This window comes from Gymnodraco acuticeps, unplaced genomic scaffold (assembly GCF_902827175.1).
Source record: "Gymnodraco acuticeps unplaced genomic scaffold, fGymAcu1.1, whole genome shotgun sequence".
Lineage (NCBI taxonomy): Eukaryota > Metazoa > Chordata > Actinopteri > Perciformes > Bathydraconidae > Gymnodraco > Gymnodraco acuticeps.
This window is the reverse complement of record NW_022990526.1, coordinates 1,085,622-1,113,191: the sequence shown is the minus strand read 5'-3', so window position 1 is coordinate 1,113,191 and position 27,570 is coordinate 1,085,622. Positions and strand designations below refer to the sequence as shown.

At 39.9% G+C, this 27,570-nt stretch overlaps 1 protein-coding gene across 1 annotated transcript in view; it reads right to left on the bottom strand.

Moving 5' to 3' along the window:
- The window catches only part of LOC117553355 (partitioning defective 3 homolog B-like), a 268,259-nt gene that overhangs the window by 144,075 nt on the left and 96,614 nt on the right, over positions 1-27,570 (bottom strand). Inside the window, 4 exon segments of the mRNA XM_034227236.1 lie at positions 1,359-1,464; positions 6,982-7,140; positions 8,254-8,307; positions 8,310-8,447. Coding sequence (XP_034083127.1) covers positions 1,359-1,464; positions 6,982-7,140; positions 8,254-8,307; positions 8,310-8,447 — 457 coding nt within the window.

Here is a 27,570-nt window from a genome sequence, read left to right as displayed (position 1 = left end):
CGGCGGGAAAGGAGAGAGACGAAGATATACGAAGACAGGCGGCGGAGACGAAGAGAGACGGCGATTGAAGTAAAGTGACAGACAAACATTGAGAATTTAGATATAGTTAGATAGATTTAGAGTTTTGAAGATTCAACTATGATGAAGAGAACTCTGAACGTGAGTCAAGCTCTAAGCTTGTTTTTTGACATGAGGAGGATGAGGAGGAAGAGGGAGGAGGAGGGGAGAGGGAGGGAGGAGGAGGAGGAGAGGAGGAGCCTGTGATGTTGCCCTCTGTGTCGTAGTTGACAGAAACTGCTTTGAAGCGTGGCACAGATAAAGACAGACAAAAATGATTTTTGTACATAATGTGTATATATATTGTATTATATTTATAATAACACTTTTGCCTTATCAGAATGAAATCCCATGTACATTATTTAAGCTTTTAAATGTGTTGTTGTGCCTACTGTGTCACTGTTGACAGAACTTGAGAAATGAGGAAAAAACGCCTATGGATACACCTGTTATTTGTTCATCAAATGTGTAGGTTCATGCTACCTCAATCAAACTTTCACATTATCATAGTGACATCACATGTATATATTTCCAGCTTTCAAATGGTTTCGTTATGCATGTTTGTGTATAAAAAATAATATCATTTTCAAAATCCGTTTTTACGTTTTTCTGTGATTTTGGGTCCAAAATGTTCATATAGTATCTCAAAATGAAAAAAAAGAACTATCAGGATATATAGGTGAGGTTGTCCTTAAAAAAAAGATACCAAACATTGACATGCCATACATTTCTTAATGGGGTTTTGTAAGACAAATCAAAAGTATGTGAAAACGGCCAAATTAGCCCAGGACTCCAAAGGGTTACGGGGGACATTTGTGCCATATTTGACAAAATTCCACCAAGCCATGAAAGTTGGATGGATTTTGGACGGCCTGAATCAGTCTTGGGACATTTGTACATTTGTTCCATGTCACAACAATCTCTCTCCCATCATCTAATAGAGGTGAACATTGCCCCAAAACAATACATAATAAATGAACAGAATAAAATAAAAATGTATATGCCCAAAGGAAATTCCTAAGATGAAATATTTGTAATATGTATTTATTATGTAAAATAATGACTCAAATGTTTCTAGATTTCCAGCTATTTTCAGGGATGTTCCGGTTTATTTTCTTATCAAGTAGCTGTTCACGGCTACGTTATATACTTTGAGTTGACCTCATATAAAGAGACCTGAGACAGGATACAAACAGAGATGATAGTGCTAGATTATTCATAAATAAAAAATACACTTGATTCATAGATGTCATGTGTATTAGCCTGCTGTCCAACAATGATGATGATCAAAGTCCACTCACCATGAGATGCATAGAGAGAGTTGTTCACCATGGAGTGACCGTTCACTGGACCCATCAGACCAGAGGAGCTGTCGAATGAGCGATTGGGTGACACCCCAAGTTGATCCTAAAACAGGGAGGAAACAATAACGAATATCAGAAACAGACAGACAGATAATGGACACAACATTGTTTTAAAGTAAGCAAATGCAGCCACGTAAAAATGTGTTGTTAACATGTTTAATAGTTTAGGAAAAATACATTTCTGTTCAACCCCACGAAGGCTCTAAAGACATTGCACTTCCTTCAACACCAAAACATTTTGAATGTATTTATTTTAATTCAAATTATAAGATTTTACACAACTAAAAAACATCTGCCTTGTAAATATCTAATCGCTTCTGTATATCATCCGTTCATTTGTTTCAGAACCTCATACGTTAAAACATAAAAACACAAGTTCAAGCCTATATTAACTTGATGACATCCTCACTTCCATAGCAACAGAAGCCATTATACAAGAGTTTTCACAAGCTTGTTTTTTTAGATGAATCTTTATTCATGTTTGATGTCATTTGCATTCAAATGACCAGAAAAGCAGCTGAGTGCTCTGTAGCAGTGCATTGCAACTCAATCAGATGTTGAGCATGTAGAAAGAAAGAGAAGAAGAGGGAGACACGAGAGAGACGCGGAGGATCAAGGTGAGAGAGGGGAGCTTATTTCCCATGGCCTTCAGGCTTGTAACTGTCTTTACCAGGGCTTCCTGTGTGTGTGGCAGTGACACTCACACTGACACCCCCCCCCCTCTTAGTCCCCTGTAATAATGTGTCCCTTTGTGCATGTATTATTCATTTAGGAATTGAATTTGCATGTCTTTGTCTCCTGTGTGGAAACTGTACGTAGTCATTAACATGAATGCATATGTATGGCGCTCTGGCTGTGTTTTCTCTGTTTAGACTCAAACAGGAGAAGACATGACAGCGCTGTGTGCGTAATAAATCCTTTCCGTCATCTTTCTCTTGACCCCCCACCGAGTGCCAGCCCCTGCTCCCCAATTTCAAGCCCAGGCTTCATCACTCTTCAGAGTGTCAGAGGTCCTGTGGACCCCCTCCCCTCCCCACTGTCTCCCAGTACACATCCCAGTTGCATAGTGCAATCAGATTGCTCTTGAAAAAGATAAGGTTTATTTTCAATGAAGATGTTATTGAGGCAAAACGTAGTTTCTAGTTACAGTTAAATGTTAGGAACAATTCTACAAAACATAAAACTGAATCTGGTTTTACGTTTGGGTTGCTCTTTTCCCATAAAGAATCAGAATATTTTATTTATAGTTTATTATATTTGTTTTGTGGCAGTTTTTCCATTTTGGAATGAAATAAAAATACAAAGACAAATTAAAATAAAATATGTACAAAGAAACACAATAAGTCAAAATAAAATATTGCAATTAGAGAATGAACTAACACAACAAATAGGTTTATTAGTCAAGTAAGAAGTTAATTAAAATTAATATGTTAATATGTGTATTTGATCATATATTGTTGTCTGTGCTGTCACAATGGATTGTGTCTTTAATCTGCAAACCAAATGCACCTTTGTGTGAAAATAAATAACCTGAACCTGAATATATAAAGTGGTATGTACGTTGTAAAAAATATATTACTGATGAAAATCAGATGAATGCTTGAAATGTACATTTTAACACAGTATTAATCCTAAGTGTTATTAGTATTGCACAGTAGAATAACTGCAGGTTATGCAGACTAAGTATTGTTGGTGTTGAACAGTTTATTATGGTGGAGTAAGCCTAATGTGTCAGAGTGCTTGAAGGTAAGGAAGGAGTTAAGGAGTTTAATTACATGTCAAAAGTTAAGTATAAAGTCTTATATTTATAGAAAATGTTTTCATGTCAAGGATGTTAAAGTATATTTTCAGAATGAGAGATCAACTAAATCTAAATAGCTGAATATGTGATGTGATGTATTGATCACTGGGAAACTATTTACAAAGTGGCATTATCAAGCCATTATTGTGTATCAGCAATGTAGGTATTGTGACAGTACCACAGCGAGCAGCTTCAGGTTCAGGAACCTCTGCTGAGCCATGCTTATTTAGCTTGGAGATATAGGGTATTTGGGCAGTTAGTGAATAAAGAGAGCAGCTTGCATAATGAAGTGAGAGTTTAGAGAAAGGAGAGATGGCTGGGAGAGGAATACAGTATGAAGAACTGAGTGAGAGACAGGGCAAAGGACATAGAGAAGAAAAAAGGAGAGTAGAGTGGTCCACTTCTGAAATGTTAAAAGCATCAATACTGAAGCCAAAAAAGCCTTTTAAAAGGCATCGTCTCTTACAGTATATCTGCCTTTGTCTTCCTCTCTTTTTATCCTTCTTTCATCTCTTAACAGGATGCTACTCTTTGTGTGTTGCTAACAGCTTTCCACCCATCAAGCTAGTTGACAGGCTTGCCCTGCAAGCCACACCACTTCACATGTAGCGAGCACATGGGCCACAATTATCTGAAAGTAATGCTGTTTATTACAAATGCATTGCAATCAATCTTAATGACAGTTTATCATTTGAAAGAAGCTATAGATCGTGGGGCTTTTGAACTATTTAGTTCAAAACATTGTTCAAATGTATATCAATTAATTTCAATCAGAAGAGATTACTAAATGAGCATTTCATGTTTACTGTGTATACATTTTGTATTCAATTTTCTCGTAATTTGTATTAGACATTTTACTTAGTTTTCTTAAATATGATATATTATGAATATTATACATTTGACAAAAAGTTATTCTTACACCAATTTATTGTGTTTGCATACATATTTAATTGATTTTTTATATTATTATTATTTTAGTTTTATTCTTAAATGGATCAACTGTCAAGAAACCCATTTTCCTGGGAGATAAAACATTCAGATTATTCAATCAGCCAAATACTGGTACTTTTTTAAAGTGTGTTTTTATTTGTGTGTACCTATATGTCTGTTTGTTGTGCTTATGTGTACATATTTTAAGCAGGCACTGTACGTATCTTTTTTCCCCACTACAAGCAGGCCATGCAGAGGGCCGTTCACACTTGAACCAACAACCCAGCTTTGTGTGTGCAAAGGTTTGTACAAATATTCTACAGAGCCATGTAAAAGGCACCAGCTGAAAAGCGCCTTTCTCTACTAGAAAAAATATAGAGTGAAGAACACTCAGTCACACACAAAGAAGCACACAGACACAATCTGAATAGCTGGAGTGTAAATGCTCTTTTGCTGCTGCTGCTGCTGCTGCTGCTGCTGGTAAGTGCAGGGTGACTCGTGTCAAGTATGTGAAGAATGGATGGAAGGGCTAAAAAGTCAGAGGCAGTAGACTGCAAGAAAGAAAGATGCTTTCAGTGTTCAGAGCCAGAAGAGGGGATAGAGATCGCAAGGGGAAGATAGAAGAAGACATGCATGTTTGTTTTCGTCTTAGTGAAGCAACAGTGGCGAGCATGGGCTCTCATTGTCACAGGCAGGGGGTCCTAACCTAGATTCTGGATGTTTTCACAATATAAAAAAGAGAAACCAAAGTATATTAAGAACACTTTTTAATGGCAGTTTGTGTTTTACTATCCATTTTAGTCTCCAAATACAATGTTTATTTTTGTTTATTACTTTGTGTTTTTACATGTTATGACATTCACCAGAGCAAAGTGAAAATGAACACATACAATAGACTATTTCATAAAGATGTGGGTCCATAACATTTCAGTAAAGGTATTTTGTAAGGCAAGGCAAGGTAAGTTTATTTATATAGCACTTTTCAACACAAGGCAATTCAAAGTGCTTTACAAAAAATGAAAGAGATTAAGAAAATGGCATTTAAAATCAGTCATTAAAAAGAAAAGCTAATAAAATAAACATTAAAAGAAAAAAATACATGGCAGTCAATTAAACATTAAAAGAAAAAAGTACATGGATAAAAGTTACAGTGCAGTCTAAGATATGAATAGTTCAATTAAAAGCAGCTGCAAAAAGAAAAGTCTTCAGCCTGGATTTAAAAGTAGTCAGAGTTGCAGCGGACCTGCAGGTTTCTGGGAGTTTGTTCCAGATATTTGGAGCATAATAACTGAACGCTGCTTTACCATGTTTAGTTCTGACTCTGGGGACAGAAAGCTGACCAGTCCCTGAAGACCTGAGAGATCTGGATGGTTCATAATTTAGCAGGAGGTCAGAAATGTATTTTGGGCCTAAACCATTCAGTGCTTTATAAACCAGCAGCAGTATTTTGAAATCTATTCTTTGACACACAGGAAGCCAGTGTAAAGACTTCAGAACAGGAGTGATGTGATCCACTTTCTTAGTGTTAGTGAGGACTTGAGCAGCGGCGTTCTGAATCAGCTGCAGCTTTCTAATAGATTTTTTAGTGAGACCTGTGAAGACACCATTACAGTAGTTGAGTCTACTGAAGATAAAAGCATGGACAAGTTTTTCCAAATCCTGCTGTGACATTAGTCTTTTTATCCTAGATATGTTCTTTAGGTGACAGTAGGCTGATTTAGTAACTGTTTTAATGTGACTGTTGAAACTCAGGTCAGAGTCCATGACTACACCTAGATTTCTGGCTTTATCTGTTGTTTTGAACATTGCAGACTGAAGCTCAGCGCTAACTTTTATACGTTCTGACTTGGCTCCAAAAACCATTACCTCAGTTTTATCTTTGTTTAATTGGAGAAAGTTCTGACACATCCAGTCATTGATTTGTTCAATGCACTTACTCAGTGTTGAATTGGAGCATAGTCTCCTGGTGAAATTGTTACGTACATTGTGTGTCATCCGCATAGCTATGGTAACTTATTTGTTGTTCTTCATTATCTGAGCCAGTGGTAGCATGTAGATGTTAAAGAGAAGAGGCCCCAAGATGGAGCCTTGAGGAACCCCACATGTCATATTTGTCAACTCAGATGTGTATTTACCTATAGAAACAAAGTTGTTTCTGTCCTTTATGTAGGATTCAAACCAATTTAGAACTGTTTCCGAAAGTCCCACCCAGTTTTCTAGTCGGTCTAGTAATATATTGTGGTCAACAGTGTCAAACGCAGCAATGAGATCTAATAATACTAACACTGAAGTTCTGCCACTGTCTGTGTTTAAGTGGATGTCATTAAAGACCTTTACAAGAGCAGTCTCAGTGCTGTGGTTTGGACGAAAGGCCTGACTGGAACACATCCAAACAGTTATTTAAATGCAAGAAATTACTCAACTGTTGAAAAACAAACTTTTTCAATGATTTTACCTAGAAATGGCAGGTTTGATATGGGCCTGTAATTGTTCATTACTGAAGCATCTAGATTATTCTTTTTAAGAGCGGTTTAATGACTGCAGTTTTCAGGGCCTGTGGAAAAATACCTGAGTGAAGAGATTTGTTTACTATATGAAGTAGATCTGAGGCCATGCAAGGCAAAACATCTTTGAAAAATCCTGTTGGAATAATATCAAGGCAGCAGGAGGAGGATTTCAGAAGTTGAATAATGTCCTCTAGGTTTTTATCATTAATCTGATGGAATTGTGTCATGATGTCTGAATAAATAAGTAAGGCTGCTCTTGTATTCATGTTACACCCCTGAGTCAATGTGTCATTAGTTTAAGTGTGTGTGGTTGTGTGTGTACCTTCAGAGCCCTCAGCACCACCAGTTGGATCATCCCTCTAACGTTTCCCTCCTGTGACATAGAGCGGCGGAGCGTCTCCATGGCCACGTGATTGGAGCGCCCTAGCAACGACTCTCCGTTTACTGCCATCATCTGGTCGTTGACGTGCAGTCGACCATCCTGTAAAACACACACATCAGGCGGATTAAACAAAATCTGCATTCTCAGTGAACTGGAATATAGAACTATGCATTTTATGAAGGTCTGTGTATCTGTCTGTTAATAACCATGTACATGTTTGTCCTTTGCCAAGGCTCAGTTTGTCTTTCTGTCGACAAAATAATGACCCTATTTTCATGAAACTTAGGAGAAGGGTACACATAGGGTACACATAGGGCGAAAAAGTAAAAACTAGATTTTTGGAGCAGATCACAATCAAGGGTGGATAAATAAATGATTGTTAACTTTGGTGAAATGTACCACATTTGGAGACTGGGCCAGAGTTGCCTGCATTGGCTCTTGACGTCTCAAGCAAACATGGAGGTGGCTGAGCCAAAACGGCAACGGCTAACAGTGCTAATGGTGCTAACAAGGCTGATTGACATAAAAGTGCTAGCAACACTGCTGACAAAGCTAACCTAGGAGGGGGCCATACCAGCATAACATACATGACATGACATACATGACATGACATAAATAACGGCACCAACCAACAACACAAACAGACACACACAAACACAGACACACAAACACACACAGACAGAGACTAGCATCAGCTCCGTCTGTCTGACTTCCCTTGTGTAGAATGTATGCCTCTACAGAGAACCTGTTTCCATCTATTATTGTCCGTCTGCACACACATACTAAACACTGTGAACCCAAACATGTATGTGAGTGCATGTGTCTGTCTGTCTCTCTGCTGTCCACGACATGTCAAGTGTGTCCTGGTGAGTAAGAGGTCAAAGGTTAACCGAACAGGAGCACATGGCAGGAGACGCAGAGACAGCTGTGGTGTCCCCAGAAGACTTTCTCATGAATAATAAGTTATCTTGACGCTACTTGTCAGTTTATACTGTTACAGTTTACAGCAAACCTGGTTTCGGCTCAGAACCGGCCACGGAAACACACTCTTTGGACTCTCTACTGACATTCTTTTGACTCCCTTTGGAAAAAACGTTGCCTTTTTTACCATACGCTAGTCAAAAACAATAACTTCAGGTAAGTCTTAAATGTTTCCCAAATATAACAATGATTACTTTACAGGAACACAGGTTGTCTTTGTTTGTTGCTTACCTTGTATGCTGCCCCTCCATGTATAATGGATTTGATGAATATTCCCAGGTCCTCTCTCCGGTCTCCCTGGACTTGTTTCCTTTGAGGCTGATGCCCAGGCCTGCCGAGCCGGTATCATTAAGAGGCACCTCAAACATGAGCTGCTCCTTACCGCTCTCCAGAACAAAGCCAGTCACACGGGACAATTCGTCCTTCTGGGAGCGAGGGGGAAAGTAATGGAGGTAGAAACAGGGTGAGGAGACAGAGGTCAGCTCATTGGGCGAGAATTGTCTCCAAAAGCTAAACTAAAAGCTTTTCCATTTGAGAGAAACCATCACAAGGAGCTTTTCAGCTAAATTCAGAGTGAAAAATTGCAGCAAGAGTCTATTTTCGAAGGAGAGAGAAAAAAGCCATTTGGACTGTCTGCTTTTATTTCCACATGTTTTCTTCTTTTAGCTCGGCAATATCAATAAGATGACCTGTGCATTTTCAAGAGGTAATTGGAGAATACAGCAAACACAGAGAGCCAGAGAGACACAAAAGTACTGCGAGCAGAGGGAATATGGAGAATAAAGAAAGATTGGACAACAGACAGAGAATAAAAGACAGGCTTTTGTAGATAAAAATGTATTTTATAAAACCCATATAGATGGTGGAAAACACCATATCATCAACAAGGAAGTATGGCAGTAATGACTACGTCTGAGAGAAGTCAGAAACAAAGAACGCAAGTGTATCCCGCCAGATGAAAGTGTGTGGTTTGAAGCATTCGATGGTTATGTGGATAGTACTGTTGCACTACACATAGATTTTACTTTCTTAAGATGTTGCAAGTATTCATCAAAACACTATTTGAAAAACTCAACAAATGTATGCTTATTTGTGAAGCCTTAGATTTCAAAAATATTAAAATAGTTCAGTCGTCATTCTCAAATATAAGCTAGTCTACCATTAAAACAAAGAATAATAAGTAAATGGTGCACCAGAAAGAAAGACACAGCAATGAAAGAAGCTTTGCGTGATAAAAATATACCTTGTTGTTATTAAAAAATAATTGCAAGAATGTTTTAGACTTTGACTATCCCTGGAGACAGATTGTCACTTATGACAATTTGCTAAGATCGAGATGGATTGTACCTTTTTAAAATGTAATGACAGGTATTCATTGAAAACACTGAGCACTCTAAAAAGCATGTCTTTCTGTAAAACCTTGGATTTCAACCGTTAAAGAATAGTTTGGTTCGGAAGAATTTATCATATGTTGACCATCCACAGAGACAGAATGTGCATTTGATTATATATGCTAAATAGCAAATGATTAATGGAAATCTAACGAATTGACTGGAGAACGTTTAGAAGGCAATGCATAGGTAATGGGCTAAAGTGTGTCCTGTCTATGATCAAGAATATCCAATACTGGATGATGTATTACATTACATACATTAACTTAAAGGGGACCTATCATGCAAAATGCACTTTTTGATGTCTTTTATAGATAAATATGTGTCCCCGGTGTGTCAGGGAACTCACGCAGCGTCAGAAAATAAAACCCTCTCTTTTCCTCCGTACCCAAATCTCTAAAAACGGGGGTACTTACGGCAGTATTTAGTTTAGACCAGGCCTATTCAAATGGCGGCCCGCGGGCCAGATGCGGCCCAGAACCAACTCCCAAGTGGTACAGACCATGAACGCGACACTCCGTGTTGCCTAGAAACCACCAAACCACAATGCAGCGCGTTTTTTGAAAGTGCATCTAGTGGTGCTAGTAACGGTGGTCCTATGATAGCAACTCTAAAACATGTCTCTCTCAACTCTGAAGCGTAAACAGAGACAAAACGGTCATTGATCTTGTGGAGCAGATGCGCGCATTCCAAGTCAAGCTGGACCTTTTCCGCGACCGACTTGAGCACGGGTCGGATGCTGCCTTTTCCGACGCTCCACAAACACATCACATCCCCGGCACAAATCACGGATGACTTCATTGCGAGGTTGAGAGAGAACTCGATTGGACTTGCTCTGCCCACAGAGGTGATGTGGCTTTGCCAAGAGACCCCTTCACTGTTGCAATAGAGGGGGGACGTATCCACCAAAGCAAAAGAGGTGGTCCCCTCCATTGATGAGGGGAAATGTACACTGGAACTTATTGATATGCAGTCATCCGTAACCATCAACATACACATGTGAATTAAGCTTTTCACACATGAACTTAATACAAAGTAGCACTCGCTGCTCCCTGACTGACAGCGCTCTTCACCAATGTCTTAGGATTGCATCCTATGAGCCAAAAATCTCTGCTCTTGTTCAAAACTAAAAATGCCACTTCTCCCATTGAGAAAGTCAACGATGACAAATCACAATTGAGGTGATAGTAAGCACCTACTATACTTAGACGTGTAGTGTAGTATTCATTCATATGTTATACCCTTATCCCTTGTTATGGCCTTGTGCACTGAAGGGTTTGACAGTTATTTGTGTATTCATTTAAATGCACTTTGTAATGTGTCTGGGTCAAATGTGACCAAAACATATGATTGTGTTGTTATTACTTGAAAAGTGAAAAAATAGTAGGCCTATTGCTACAGTACTACCTCTTTTTGTTACATTGGAGCTCTTTAACTGTTTGTTAATGCACTCTTTGATGTGCATGTATCCAATTTTATTTTGTATGTATGAAGACATTTATTAAGACTGCTATTATTGTATTCAGTTAAATGCACTTTGTGATGTGCCTGGTTCAAAAGAATAACCTGAATATTTTACTTCTAAAGCAAACAAATGTAATGCTACAACTGTGCACTTATTGTTTTGTATGCACTTTGAGATGCCTCAGATTCTGTTAAATTAATGCTAATTCGTTGTGCTGAATGTCTGAATTTTGTAGTTATAAAATCTGGCCCAACTGAATTTGAAATGTAATAGCCCTGGTTTAGACAGTAGCTGCTGGGTCCCGCATCAGCTCAGCCCCCTTCTTTTAAAAATAAAATAAAAATGTCTTTCTTTTTTTAAAGCTTTATACCCAAAATCAGCACTTTTCAGGGTTCTTACACCTTTTCCAAAGTCAAATTCAAGCATTTTCAAGGTGCATTTTCAAGCTTTTCATGCATCTTACAGCTGTTGTAAATTACATATTTTATATACACATACTCAAATGATTATTTCCCTATCTCACATTAAATCAGATGTTCTTTATGCTATAAACAAACAAATGTGTGTTTCATAATGCTCTACTTGAGGATGAAAAACTTTGAAAAAAGTTTAATATTTCAAAATGAGTGACCCATCTGTATGTCCCATATAACCTGTCTGAGCCAATATAAAACAATCAGCCAAATCACTTTTCAATACATTATTGATCACTATTTTTGAGGTACTTTTAGGTTGGCAGTAAACACAAGTCAGAGGTACATGGTGTACTTCTACTCCACTACAGTTCAGAGGTACATGGTGTACTTCTACTCCACTACAGTTTAGAGGTACATGGTGTACTTCTACTCCACTACAGTTCAGAGGTACATGGTGTACTTTTCCTCCACTACATATTTAATACCTTTAGTAACTTCACAGATGTGGATGAATGATGTGAAATATAACCACGTGTTAAATCAGACTTTAGTTCCACCTGGAGTAAATCCACAAGCTACCCTGCAGTATACAAAGTCATTCAAACTAGCTGCACCTTTACCAGCTTTGAGAACACTTTCATGATCAATCATTAGAAAACATATCATATATATTATTCTGAAATGGACCAATCGGCACAACGACTACTTTTACTGTCGCTACTTTAACTATATTTTGATGAGAATACTTTTCTACTTTCACTTGAGGAACATTTTGAATGCAGGACTTTTACTGTCACAGAGTATTCCTACACTCTGGTACTTCTACTTTTGCTAAGTACAAGATCTGAGTACTTATAATTTCACTACAAGATCTGAGTACTTGTACTTTTACTCAAGTACAAGATCTGAATACTTATTCCACCTCTGGTAGCGTATTAGTCTGAATTGTAGCCACAAAATCACACAGAGCTGCATAAAAATAGCCTCACAATGGTAACAAGTGGAAAATAATATTTACAAATGTGTACAATGATTTGTAGGTAATGCTGACTACTCAAGACACCTGACTTATACATCTGCAAAGGAAGACTGTGTTCATTCTACAATTACATGGGATTAAAGCAAAATGTAGTTTTACTTGTATAATACTTCAATTTTATATAAAACACAGTTTGTTTTCATCTGTTTTCAAATAAACAAAGTCTTGGCTTTCAGAATATTAAACTTGTTTCGGCAAATTCAGATGATAAATACAACTTTGAAGCTTCGGCATAATTACAAGCAGAGAACGGACTAATGTAACATCACAGCAAGCAACAGCCGGTGTTTCTCGTGAGTGTTTCCCCGGCACACACACACACACACACACACACACACACACACACACACACACACACACACCACACACACACAACACACACACACACACACACACACACACACACACACACACACACACACACCACACACACACACACACCACACACCACACACACACACACACACACACACACACACACACACACACACACACACACACACCACACACACACACACACACACACACAACACACACACACCACACACACACACACACACACACACACACAACACACACTACACACACCACACACACACACACACACACACACACACAACACACACACACACACACACACACACACCACACCACACACACACACACACACACACACACACCACACACACACACACACACACACACACACACACGAGCTTCCCCCAGACCAGTAATACAAACGAAATGTGTCTTCGGGTCAATGTGACTGATTTCGAGGAGAGCAAGTACATTTGGTTTAGGCACGAAACATACTACCAGTAGAAATACATTGCTTTTCAAAATCGCTCTGTGTCGAATCAATAGATTATATTCGTGACTATAACACAAAATGCCGTGAGAGCTTCATCCTCTGAACACCACAGGATGGCGACTGTAACGCACATATTAACATAGGTACGCTCCTCTGAAATGATTGTCCCCTGCAATTATTATTATCCCTCAATCGAGTTCGCTATTCAGCTAGCTAACGTTAGCTTAAACAAACGTAACATGCAACGTTAGCCTAATCTAAAATGCTCTTCTACGGCGTACCTTTCATGTGGCTCGTCAGCGCAGACTCTCCCATCGTTATGTTTGCAAACTTTGCAGGAGGCTACACGTGGGCTTGACCCTCGTCTTAGCCATGGCTTGTATTTGTCTTCTGCTAGCCAACGCTCGTTGAAACTGCAACCTCCTGGCACACAGTCATCTATCCCTCTCATCAGAATGCCCAGGTCACACGTAACACAAACACTTGCAGGTTGCGCGCAATAGCGCGGGAAGGCCGCAGCGGAGCTGTTTTATGTAGAAGCGAAGCAATTCTTTTATTTTATTCTAAAAAGCGAACTATTCAGTCAGACAGCAATTTATTGTAAAAGTAAAGCATTTACATTTTCAAGCACTTTATCTCAATTTCAAGCACCATTCCCAAAATTCAAGCACTTTCCCAACCTTGAAAACACCACGACAAATTTCAAGCATTTTCAAGGATTTCAAGCACCCGTACGAACCCTGACTTTTGAAACAGGGATGGCTAGAATGGGTGATCTGTTTGGTATATTGAGCAAAACACTTCATAGACATGTTTTTTATATATTTTTATATATCTGAGACCTATGCTATTGCCTAAAAATAGCATGATAGGTGCACTTTAAAGCTTAAAGGTTGGGTAGGTAACATCCCGATAGCAATGAATACATTAAATGCTTTGACAATAAATACATAAAAAAATGTCATCTGTGGAAGCTGTGGCGCTGTAAAAAGCACGACCAATGGATGGAACTGGATGGCCTACCTGCCTGTCAGCCTTCCATCTCGTGCACAAACTTATCTCGTGCCCTCATTGGTCATGTGCGTGTTCGTGTGTGTTGGAAGAGGGGCTCTGTAAGGAAGTCTGAAGGAAGGGACAGATGTTTTTCGGCTGCGTACTTTCAAATTGTAGCGCACTCGAGCTGGTTTCTCCATTCTTACCTACCCTCAGTGGCGACTGGTCATTAGGGGCAGGTGGGGCACAGCCCCACCTAGTGTCAGCAGAAAGTATTAAAAGTAATGATTACAAAAAAATGCAAAAAATAAATTAAAAAATATATAAAATATATTTTAAGATCATGTTTATTCATCTGATTCGTCTGTACATTGCTGTTTTAGTCTGTGTTCTTCTAATTAGTGTCTACAGTGTGTGCCTATTGAGCTGTTTTGAGCCATGTGGGACAAAACCCGATCCTGCCCCTCCCTCTCCCTGTTTAAGTCAATGGTGACTGTAAAAACTACACTGCGCATGCTCAGAGTATTGTCCTATTTAATGTCTGTGGCAAAAAAATAATGACCATAGGGGCATAGTGCTGCCAGCCCCACCATACGTCATCTCACATAATTCAGAGCTGATTGGCTGTAAGTACGTGTGCCGCGAAAAGTGTGGTGTGTGAAGAGGAGGAGAGAGAGCTGCAGTGAGGCGTCCTAAAACCCGGAAATAAACTGCGCATGGCTTCCCTCCACAAAAAAGCAATGATATTTCTCCATAGGATTTTAGAAAATAGCTCCAAATAAGATCTGTGGGAAACAAACCTGTTAGATAAATGCACGTTTTGTTCAGCCGGATAATATCCACATGTCTACCCTACTTTTATAATTTTCGAATCATAAATCTATTGATTAGATTAGATTTATGATAGACTTTTGAAACTACAAGAACATAAGGAGGACTTTTACAAAAAAGTAATAGAGATTTTTGTCCAGAAGGATAGGCAAATGGACTTCATCTTCAAGTCAAGGTAAGACTGCAATTTGATTGAAAATGGGATCTTACTAAGAGAGAACAATTCAATATTTAAATGATACAATTACATTTGTTGGGTATCCTTTTGTTGAACTGTCTGTTTAAAATTAATTGAAGCATCAGACAAAAAAAGCTTTTGAAAATAATATGATATTTTGATTTAGGTCAAAATATAATATTTGTAAACCTAAAGAGTCAGAGCCTCACCAGCCATGAACCTCAGAAGCTTATATATAGACATCTAAGTTTTGTGTGCCCCACCACTTTTGTACATATAAAAACGCCACTGCCTACCCTACCTTTAACAAATGTTTTTAGACCGAGTATGTAAACTGACTGGTGACAAGACAAAGAATAGCATGCAGTTTGTATAGCTTGAAAAACCTGTCCGTATATTTGCTATGTGGAAGTTTTCACATCAAAATAGTCATGGTTACACTTGTGTGTGTTGTCGCTGCATTCATAATCTTTCTGTATGTCCATAAACATCACTGGGTTTATGCCAGAAAATAATTGTATGTACTTCTGGTAGAAAGTCTATGTCTGTCTGTATGAGCATGAATTCTGTGTGTGTGTGTGTGGTGTGTGTGTGTGTGTGTGTGTGTGTGTGTGTGTGTGTGTGTGTGTGTGTGTGTGTGTGTGTGTGTGTGTGTGTGTGTGTGTGTGTGTGTGTGTGTGTGTGTGTGTGTGTGTGTGTGTGTGTGTGTGTGTGTGTGTGTGTGTAATTGCGTGGGTCAGCAGTGTCAGGTTTAGACAGTGTTTGTCTGTGGGGATTGTAGGTTTAACAGCGTTAAGCCGACGCAAAGTCCTCTACTCTGCAGAAAACTGTTTTCCCTGCTGGAAACCCCCCCCGCCCTATCAGACTGACTGTCCAGACCTGATAGGAAGCTCCACAACCTTGGAAATAACTTTTTTAAAACACCCAAAAGAGAAATGTTAGATACTTTCCGCGCCTAATTACACAGACAATTTGCTAGTCTGAAAATCTGTCCGAAGCAATGTTCATGATTTAGCAATTTCTAGCAAGTTCTTAATTCACGGCTACATTCGTTATTTATCTGATTTAATTTCCTGCTGTGTTAATTTATGATTTCTTTGTCTTGCACTCCGACGCCAGAATGGATTAGGAGTGGAGGACGGGTTTTGTTTCACTGCAGAACAGTTTGAAGCAAGCAGCAGTTCTCAGCTTTGGGGGTCAGGACCACCCACAGGGCCATGAGATGTTTTATGGAATGTGACGAAAATATGTAAATGTATGTAAATATTTGTATCTGGGTGATGAATTCAATTTCACTGTAAAACAATGAATAAGCAAAAGCCTCTTGCTTTCCTCTAATAATTAAGAAGATAAACAAGCAGCCTGTGAAACAAAGTTGTTTTTATTATTAGGTGTCAAAAATGCGTGTTCTATGAGTGTTTACAGTGGATTTATGAAAGAAAATGTTGTAACTAGTGGCTGAACTAAGAAAAAGTAACAAAGACACACGCAATGATAGGAGTGGACACACAAATTGAAAGTGCACACCACAATTTCATGGAACATTTCTATTATATCAGCCTCATTGCCATGATAGGTGGTCACATCTGTGTGTAATATACAAATAATAAACATTGAGTGTGCGCTCATGTGCGTGTTTTCTGTTAGTATATTTTCTCAGTTAAATCCATCCAATCCATCCAGTAATAGAAAAAAAAAGCAGTTTGCATAGATGAACCCCCTCTCGCTGGTCGTTTAACATTTAAATGGGTTGCCATGATGATGGATCAACAGGAGGACACGCTATTAAAAAGACAGCTCAGTGTATGCAAGTGTGTGTGAATGAGTATGCGTGTTGTTTTATTAAACTGAGCCAGGAAAAAAAAATGTGTGTGGGAGAAAGATGGAAAGACACATTATGTTGAAATGAGTTAGAGCAGTCAACTAAAACACACACAAACACACGTACACACACCAAATGACCCTAACTCACCCAGAAAACCCAGATGAACACCAAAGCAGAGAAATGGAGGAAGATAAAAAAAAAAGATCAAACGAGGAAGAAGATAAGAAAAATGATTCTCATTTTTTTTTACGTATTATTTCTTGTAAGTAATAATATGGGTTTACTTTAACACTACTATGCAATAAACTTAATTTATTTGTGTGTTAGGACACCTGCTTTCAGCACCAGTCTTTTAATGAGAGCCACTCGCAGATGTCATTCTAACCGGCCATGCAGAGAAACAGAGTGTGTGTGTGTGTGTGTTGATTTGGAAAGCCCCATGCCGGCAAATGACAGCCCAAGGATCCATTTTACAAGGCCAAACAATAGTAACTGCTGTGCTTAAGTGTGGCAGTAGGTGTGATAATGATCACACACACACACACACACACACACACACACACACACACACACACACACACACACACACACACACACACACACACACACACACACACACACACACACACACACACACACACACACACACACACACACCACACACACACACACACACACACACACACACACACACACACCACACAACACACACACACACACACACAACACACACACACACACCACACACACACACACCACACACACCACACACACACACCACACACACACACACACACACCACACAACACACAACACACACACACACACACACACACCACACACACACACCACACACACACACACGCACACACACACACACACACACACACACAAGGCTAAGGTAAGTACTCCCAATGACAAAACCTAACATTATTTGCACCGTGCTTTCCTTAAGAAAAAAATAACTGCCCACTCACGTTGGCCTCTGCTGTCCAAGCCCCTCCCTCTTCTCACCCATTTCTCCCTAACGGTCAGTGTGGAAGCTGAAGTGAGAGACCCGGAGAAACACAGAGAGATAGAGGTGCCAAATGCAGTGGTTCATCAGGCTCATGTAAATGTACATGCAGAAAGAAATATAGTACGGGTGACCAGTTTAGGTATCCAGCCTACATTGCCAATTTTTGATTTGTTTGTCAGATTTATCAGCATGATTACAGAAAAACTACTTTTCCGATTAACATGAAACTTGATAGAATGGTGTACCTTGGGGTAAGGAACAACCAATTTAATTGTGTTAGATAAATTATTTATCATTTTGGTTAACAATGTCATATTGGGCATATGGCATCGGTAGAAGTCTGCATATTCCAACCTTCTAGGTTAAGACAAGGAAGTGGTTGGCGTATTTCCTATCCATGAGAAAAGAATGTAAGGGAATTGTAGTTACAGATGACAGTATCATAGAACTTGTTGAGATCTACAGACCTTTTAGTTCAAGGGGATGGCTACCAATCGGAGGGTGGTGTGATCCAAGCCCTTCCAGGCAAAATGTTGGACGGTCCTTAAGGCTGGTGTCACACTGTCCCGAAATTGACACCAGATGGACACACGAATATGGAATTGTGAATTTCGCACGAAGATGGCCCCGAACTTGGTCAACAGCCAAGAAACAGCCGAAGCAAGTACGATGCCTACAGAAGGCCACACGATGGCACCCAAACCACACACTCCGTCATGTTGTTTCCATAGCAACAACAACTTCCTGTCAACAGCGTAAACTCGCCTTCAAAATATATATATATCTAAATAAAACAGGAAGTTAACCTAAATTATATTTAAGACATACAACTGCAACGAAAGTAACAAAAACAATGTAATATCCTTTTCAGTTTCACAGAAAACAAATTGTACTATAATACGATGGCTACACGGCGGCATTGCGAGGGCTTCACGTAGTCGTGTTGCCTTCATAAGACAATCGGGCAGCTTCTTGTTTCCTTCGTATTGTCTTCGTGAGCCGAAAAATGCCCGATGGCACTGATGATCACACGAAGTAAAGATGAAGATGACACGATTTGACAAGAAGCCCTCACGAAGGGCAAAATGGACACACGAATTCAACACGAAAATGAACCTTCGCAAGGTCTTTTGGCAATTTTTTGGCATGCCAAAGATTTTGCCACCGCTCACGAAGTTGCTGCCGGTGCCTGATAAACTCCACCGGCGGTCATAAGATGGCTTAAGATGCCCTCGCAAATGGCCCGATGTTGTTATGATGAGAGCCGAATTTGAATATTTTCTTTATCGTGTGTCCATCTGGTGTCAATTTCGGGACAGTGTGACGCGGGCTTAAGCAGGAGACTGAACCCCAAATTGCTCTCGTAGGCATGGCCAACAGTATGTGAACTCTGTAGAAGTCTTTCTAAGTAGCTTTGGATAAAATTGTCAGCTAAATGAACTGTAATGTAACAATTACAGGACTGGACCATTAGCGTACAATCCACCCTTAAGCTGCATACAAGAGGTCTTAACATGCGGGGCAGTCCAGTGAAACCCACAGCAGATGTTGGCAGCGTAGGGTTCGTTTGCCAAGGCTACAATTGGTCATGGGCGGTCACGTTGTAATAAGGGGTCATGGCACGCGCAGAGCAGCCTTCTGTTCTTAGGCCAAAGATCCCCACATGAACACCGAGTTGTGTCTTGGCAACAGTTTGTGAATCTTAGCTTTTGTACTTGTTGAAAACATTTAAGGGAATTATTTACAGAGAATGTCAGTCTGGACTCAGAAATGTTGTAATGAAATTGGAATTTGGTTGTGAAGAAGTAGAAGAAGCTAATTGGTCTAGTCTAAAAATGAGGCTTGTGCAAAGCTCTTATTGGCATTCTGATGAGAATAAGTGTGAAAGAAGTGTGGTGCATGCACCCTGAATTCCTGACTATACACCATTAGCATTTCAACTATTGTGGGTCTAGTGCCAAAATACATATTTCATTTATATTTACAAAATCATGGCTTTCATATCTGTCCTCTGTGAAATAGTTTCATACAATTTGTCTGAGTTAGGCAAGCTGGTTTCCCAGTTTCCATTATTTGCTAAGCTACATTCGCCAGCTAAGCTTCATAGCTTCATAGCTTACTCTTATCAACAAAACAATAAGGGTAAGAGCAAAGTCTTGCTAGGACAATAACGTGGCTGATCCCCAGTGGCCTGAACCCACAACTGACATGTGGGACACAATTCTGAGTGTGTGTGCCACTCATGTGCCGAGAGCTTTAACACACAGCAGCGACTTTAGCTAGTAGCCTGACGAAGGAGCTGATAAACCTTCAATAAACAGCACAGAGATGGGAGATAACGCGGGGAGAGGGAGAGAGAAAAGCGACATGATACCCTTCTCGGCTGCTTTCCACTGGGATGATGGCAGCTCCTGCAGAGACACCAAGCTGCCAACTAGTGTGTGTGTGTGTGTGCGTGTGTGCGTAGGTCTCTGAGGGTGTAACAGATGGGGGATCTACTGTAGTGATTCTGTGAGGTCACATTGGTGACGATATTAGTGAGTGTGTAACACAGACATACACAAATATATAGACAACAGACTGCAGAGAAGTGCACCGACACACTAACTTTCTTACACACAGACACACGCTTGGAGTACTTGGAGTTTAGTTCCGATATTTCCTGGGATTTTGCGCTCATACCAAAAAGAGAACTTAGTTCATGAGAATGTATACCCCCTTTTTAGTGCCTGCTAGAGAGGTGGTACTTTCCTGGGGAGAAAAGTTTCAATTTCTGATTGGCTGGGCAAATTGCAAATCACGCCCCGTAAAACTCTGAAAAGTTTTTTGAAGCCGCCAATGTATTTTCTGGCATTAGGATTATTAGCATTAGCCCCGCGCAGCAGCTTCTACTGAAGCCAGTCCCCAACTCCGGGGACTTCCGGCCGGGGAATTCAGGTGGCAGTATACTCTGTGAAGTTGTTTGGAGGAGGAGAAGAAGAAGCACGAAGAAGAAGAAGAAGAAGCACGAAGAAGAAGAAGCACGAAGAAGAAGAAGCACGAAGAAGAAGAAGAAGAAGCACGAAGAAGAAGAAGAAGAAGCACGAAGAAGAAGAAGAAGAAGCACGAAGAAGAAGAAGAAGAAGCACGAAGCACGAAGCACGAAGCACGAAGCACGAAGCACGAAGCACGAAGCACGAAGCACGAAGCACGAAGAAGAAGAAGAAGAAGAAGAAGAAGAAGAAGAAGAAGAAGAAGAAGAAGAAGAAGAAGAAGAAGAAAAGAAGAAGAAGAAGAAGAAGAGAAGAAGAAGAAAGAAGAAGAAGAAGAAGAAGAAGAAGAAGAAGAAGAAGAAGAAGAAGAAGAAGAAGAAGAAGAAGAAGAAGAAGAAGAAGAAGAAGAAGAAGAAGAAGAAGAAGAAGAAGCGACGTCAGCAAAGTGACGTGACGTCAGCGGCTTCATTTGCGTAATCTTCCCTCAGGGAACGTATTCCGGTGTGAACGTGATCGGCTCTTAGTTCCATGGGGATACTAATGGCGCGTTTCCACTGCAGCGGGGTAGCCCCGTTTAAGCGTCCCTAAGCGTCCTCGCTCTGGCCTCGGGCTGCCTCGCTGGCCGGCCCAGGCCGTGGCGCATTTCCATTACAGTTTAGGACCTGGGGTAGCAACGCAGTGTAGGCGGGGCGATCGGCTTTGTTTTTGTTCACATTTCGAGTTGTTCCGTCGAGCTCCCGCTGGATTTGATCATCCCCAATGAGATGTAGGAACGTCGTCACCTCCTCGGTCGACCACGGTGTGCTTTTCTTAGAAGTAGCCATTTTTGTAGCTCCTCCGTTTACAAAATGCTGTGTATAAAATGCTGCAAGCTTGCTTCTAGATATATATGCGACGCTAGGGATGAACTCGCGCGCAATCTTGTGCCGATTCTCTCTGACCAATCAGCAGTCGAGAGTGTTGACGTCACTAGTTCAGCCCTGGCCCTGGTCTGAGGGAACCACGATTTTATGAGGCCGGAAAAAGAGGGAAAAAGTACCCGCTGGCCGGTACTAGGCTATATGGAAACGCCACCAAAAACCGGCCTGGCCGCTTGAGGACGGTTAAGGACGCTTAAACGGGGCTACCCGCTGCAGTGGAAACGCGCCATAAGTGCTGGGAACTGAGTACGGCAAAGTATTTGGTGTGAAAGCGGCTACAGAGGCTGCAGCAGTGATGGATGAGGGATAATCAGAATGAAGAAACTGTTCAATAAAGTTGTTTGTTTTATATGTGCTCTGTCACCAGCTGCCAACTGTTTACTGATTTAATATGACAGGGTGTGTGTGAGGAGCATCTGGCACTAAGGAGAATGTTTCCTGTTGTGGAAAAAAAAGAAATAAAAAAGAGGAAAGGGATAGACATAAGACGGTCTTACAGCTCATCACATACTGAATGCCAAAAGCAGGCTCTGCTCCAAAGCTTGATGATATCACACTTAAACCTTTTATTCAATCCTCGGTTTTAGTAGTCCAAGTGTGTTTGTGAATGGCTTGTTTTCATATCCTCATCAATTATTTTATATTCCATCCATCTATTTGTTATACTTTTGTGATTAAGGAGAGGAGGTAGATGATGATACTAACTATTAGGTGGTGTGAGGATCTAAATTAGGATTGATTTATAGATGCAAAACACAGAAGCAAAACTAATATAATGACAGAAATCCCACTATATTAGTTTTGCTTCTGTGTTTTGCATCTATAAATCAATCCTAATTTAGATCCTCACACCACCTAATAGTTAGTAGTACAATCTAGGATTATTACTGTGTTCCAATATTGCTTTAAAAATGTATATAGTTATTAATACTTATATATGTATTATTGTTGTATATTGTAGTACAATATGAACATTTTTAAATTAGTTCTTGTTATTATAAGTTAGTATAAATAATGTTATTATAATTAAGTTTATCTGCTCATCTTAAATCTCAGTTAAAAGTGTAAGTAAAAGCTGGATTGTTGGCATCAGCCAATTGTGGTCTAGTATGTGACTAAGTTTGATGTGTGAATTGCAAACCTCCTGTAAAAGCACTCGAATGAACCTTTCATCAAAGTTAGCAGAGACGTTGTGTTCCGCAGGGAAAACGTATACAGTGGGGCAAAAAAGTATTTAGTCAGCCACCAATTGTGCAAGTTCTCGCACTTAAAAAGATGAGAGGCCTGTAATTTTCATCCTAGGTATACCTCAACTATGAGAGACAAAATGAGGAAAAAAAAAAATCCAGAAAATCACATTGTCTGATTTTTAAAGAATTTATTTGCAAATGATGGTGGAAAATAAGTATTTGGTCAATAACAAAAGTTAATCTCAATACTTTGTTATATACCCTTTGTTGGCAATGACAGAGGTCAAACGTTTTCTGTAAGTCTTCACAAGGTTTTCACACACTGTTGCTGGTATTTTGGCCCATTCCTCCATGCAGATCTCCTCTAGAGCAGTGATGTTTTGGGGCTGTCGCTGGGCAACACAGACTTTCAACTCCCTCCAAAGATTTTCTATGGGGTTGAGATCTGGAGACTGGCTAGGCCACTCCAGGACCTTGAAATGCTTCTTACGAAGCCACTCTTTCGTTGCCCGGGCGGTGTGTTTGGGATCATTGTCATGCTGAAAGACCCAGCCACGTTTCATCTCCAATGCCCTTGCTGATGGAAGGAGGTTGTCACTCAAAATCTCACGATACATGGCCCCATTCATTCTTTCCTTTACACGGATCAGTCGTCCTGGTCCCTTTACAGAAAAACAGCCCCAAAGCATGATGTTTCCACCCCCATGTTTCACAGTAGGTATGGTGTTCTTTGGATGCAACTCAGCATTCTTTCTCCTCCAAACACGTCTAGTTGAGTTTTTACCAAAAAGGTCTATTTTGGTTTCATCTGACCATATGACATTCTCCCAATCCTCTTCTGGATCATCTAAATGCTCTAGCAAACTTCAGACGGGCCTGGACATGTACTGGCTTAAGCAGGGGGACACGTCTGGCACTGCAGAATTTGATTCCCTGGCGGCGTAGTGTGTTACTGATGGTAGCCTTTGTTACTTTGGTCCCAGCTCTCTGCAGGTCATTGACTAGGTCCCCCTGTGTGGTTCTGGGATTTTTGCTCACCGTTCTTGTGATCATTTTGACCCCACGGGGTGAGATCTTGCGTGGAGCCCCAGATCGAGGGAGATTATCAGTGGTCTTGTATGTCTTCCATTTTCTAATAATTGCTCCCAGTTGATTTATTCACACCAAGCTGCTTAGCTGTGATTTCCTGGATTATTTCCCCCCATTCTGTCTCTCATAGTTGAAGTGTACCTCAGATGAAAATTACAGGCCTCTCATATTTTTAAGTGGGAGAACTTGCACAATTGGTGGCTGACTAAATACTTTTTTGCCCCACTGTATATATGTATATACAGCAGGTGGATGTACTTGTTATATTGTGGAATTTGTATGAATATAAGTGTATGACACCGAGAGGCTTTGTGACTTTGAGGAAGTGTGTGTGTGTGTGTGTGTGTGTGTGTGTGTGTGTGTGTGTGTGTGTGTGTGTGTGTTTGTGTGTGTGTGTGTGTGTATGTGTGGTGTAATGTCTTTGTTCTACAGCGAGCACAGACATTAGCAGACAACACCAGATGGTGGGCTAAAAATGAGACAACGGAAGAGGGGGAGGAGAAGATAGACAAGATCCTTCCATCATTTCATCATCATCCTTCTTCTGTTTCCTCTCCGCTAACCCCGACAAGCTGGCTTAGAGCTTCACAGCAAATCATTAGGAAAAAAAACCCTGTAGCCATATCACTGTTTAAAGGCTGTTGGAACAAGGTATTAATGTTAGAAATGTTTATGTGTTATACAAAATAACAATGTTAAACTATTAAACATAACCTTTAGGAAATGATGAGTGTTGTAGCCTGTAACTGCCTTTAGTTTGTTAACACATTATGGTATGAGCAATGTTGTCTTTAGCAAAGATTGAATTAAAAAAGCTACACAAAGTTAGAATATGAAAACATTTTCTAGTCACTTTTTCTCAACAACCATAAAAGACTTTGAGATTTGAAGTGATATAAATGAAACTCGTTTGAAGTGAGCACAGAATTTGTATTTTATTTCATATCGTATTGTGTATTGCCGTGCTCTGTAGCAGTGAGATGTTTACAACAGAGTTGGCACAGTTGTATGGAAGTTTGAATGTTGATATGAAACATAAACTTGAGTGCCATGCCAGTTGGTAAGGTGTGATAATATCCCCAGGCTTATGCTCGACTTTGAGGTGTGAAAATACAAACACTGCGGTAAAAGGGATTGATTTGCAATGCTAACCAAAAAAGGCATTAAACCAAAAAACGGATTCAGATTCATCTCATGTGTCTTATTTAAAGACACATGACAACATTGCAAAAACTTCCAAAAAGACATTTCTGACTTCTTCACCATCACCTCCTACACTGTTCAGTCCTTCTCAACAATTGTTCACAAGTATTGGTTTTGTTAATTTAAAAAAAAAAAAAAAGAGTCTAATTGTATGTAACAGCCTGAACACATACTAGAACAATATGCATCCAAAACATATTAATGTTTAAAAAAGAACCGGTGTCGTTTTTTGGTTTTTAGGAAAAACGGAAAACCAAAAAACCGACGTTATTCAGTTTTTAAACCAAACGGGAAAACAGATAAATCAACGTTTTGGTTTTGTTTGTATGATTTACAGATAATCATGGGAAAACAAGGAGAAGGCGTATTATGAAGGAGGGGTGTGTGTGTGTGTGTGTGTGTGTGTGTGTGTGTGTGTGTGTGTGTGTGTGTGTGTGTGTGTGTGTGTGTGTGTGTGTGTGTGTGTGTGTGTGTGTCAGAGATGTTCACAAGTTTTTTTTTGCAAGTCCAAGTCAAGTCTCAAGTCTTTGGTCACGAGTTCAAGTCAAGTCTCAAGTCTTTGTGGGGTGAGACTTGATCAAGTCTCAAGTCTTTGGTCACGAGTCCAAGTCAAGTCTCAAGTCTCTAAAAAATAAAAGTCTCATGTCTCTTCTGGTTGTAATAAGCCTTCTATTGTCTGCTGCTATCCAGTCTGTTAAGAATACTGCACAGCTATATCTAAGAAATTCAAAGCATTTATTGTATTATTATCACTCCTATATCTATTAGCATACAGTATCAGTACTGATTAGTTGTTTGTTATATGATCACTTTAAACAGGCTATTGCAATGCAATATGAGGAAAAACATCACACTTTAGCTAAATGCAAACAACTTATAAGCAAAACACTTCAGAATCAGAAATCAGTATCACAAATACTTTATTAATCCCCCGCAGGGAAACTGTGTTAAAAGTACTTCAAAGTAAACATTTGTTCTGTGCCATTTGCAACTAAAAAACTATTGCTGCAATATAATCTGAAATATACTGAACTGGTGATATTAAAACATGACCTGTTCCAAAAGAGATATCTACCATTAACACCATTTACCAGCCAAATGCTGGTAAATCATGCAAGTGGCTGGTACTGTATGTTGCACGCACCAGCCAAAAATAACAATGGCAATCTATTGAGTGGCTGGTAACATTTCAACATTCACTAGGCTAGCCATTTGGCCAGTGGACAAAAATGTTAAAATTTGACCTCTGCAACCGTATTGTTTAATTACACTGGGTCTCTAATGACATATTTTAAGTCTACTATAAATAAACATATTCATCTATCCTCTCACTCAAACCCAGTGTAATGGTAACCTGATAAACCTGTAACATTAACGTTACGTGGTCAACAATAAACCTGTAACCTGCCTATAAACCGACAGATGTATTTATGTATGTAACTATGTATTTTTCTACGTTTAACGTTAGCCAGTAGATAGTGGCAGCGGAACCTAATGATTAACGTTACCGACCTTTTTTATGTCAAGTCAAGAGTTGGATGTCAACGCCACTCAACGCAAACAAGTGTGACAAGCAAACATTCACTCATCTTTTCAAATATTCAGTTACAAAGCTAGTAGCAAGCTAAGTTAACATTACATAGCTGATGCTGAGCTAAACATGTTTGCTAACCGTCCATATGCGTTAATGTGACTGACCTCTCCGGGTGAGTTTTCAAGTGCATGATGAAATTTGACGTTGTTGCACCAGCATCCTCGATTTTAATATTGCAGACTTTGCAGTGTGCGCTCCTTTTGTTGGTGCCGCCGGCGTTTTGTTCGAAGTTTTTATAGTTTAACCTAATTACAAGCGGTACAGCTGCAGGTGTGCCACCGGTCGCCATGGTGTTACCATGATGTTAATGTTAATGTTAAAGGTGGGGTAGGTACGTTTGAGAAACCGGCTCGAGATACACTTTTTGTTATATTCCATGGAATGCTCTTAACATCCCGATAGCCGGCCCGGCTAAAGTAACTGGATGGCCTACCTGCCTGTCAGCCTTCCATCGGGGCACAAACTTATCTCGTGCCCTCATTGGTCATGTGCGCGTTCGTGTGTGTTGGAGGAGGGGCTCTGTGAGGAAGTGGCAGATTTTCTCCGGTTGTGTATTTTCAAATTCTAGCTATCTCGAGCCGGTTTCTCAAACTTACCTACCCCACCTTTAATA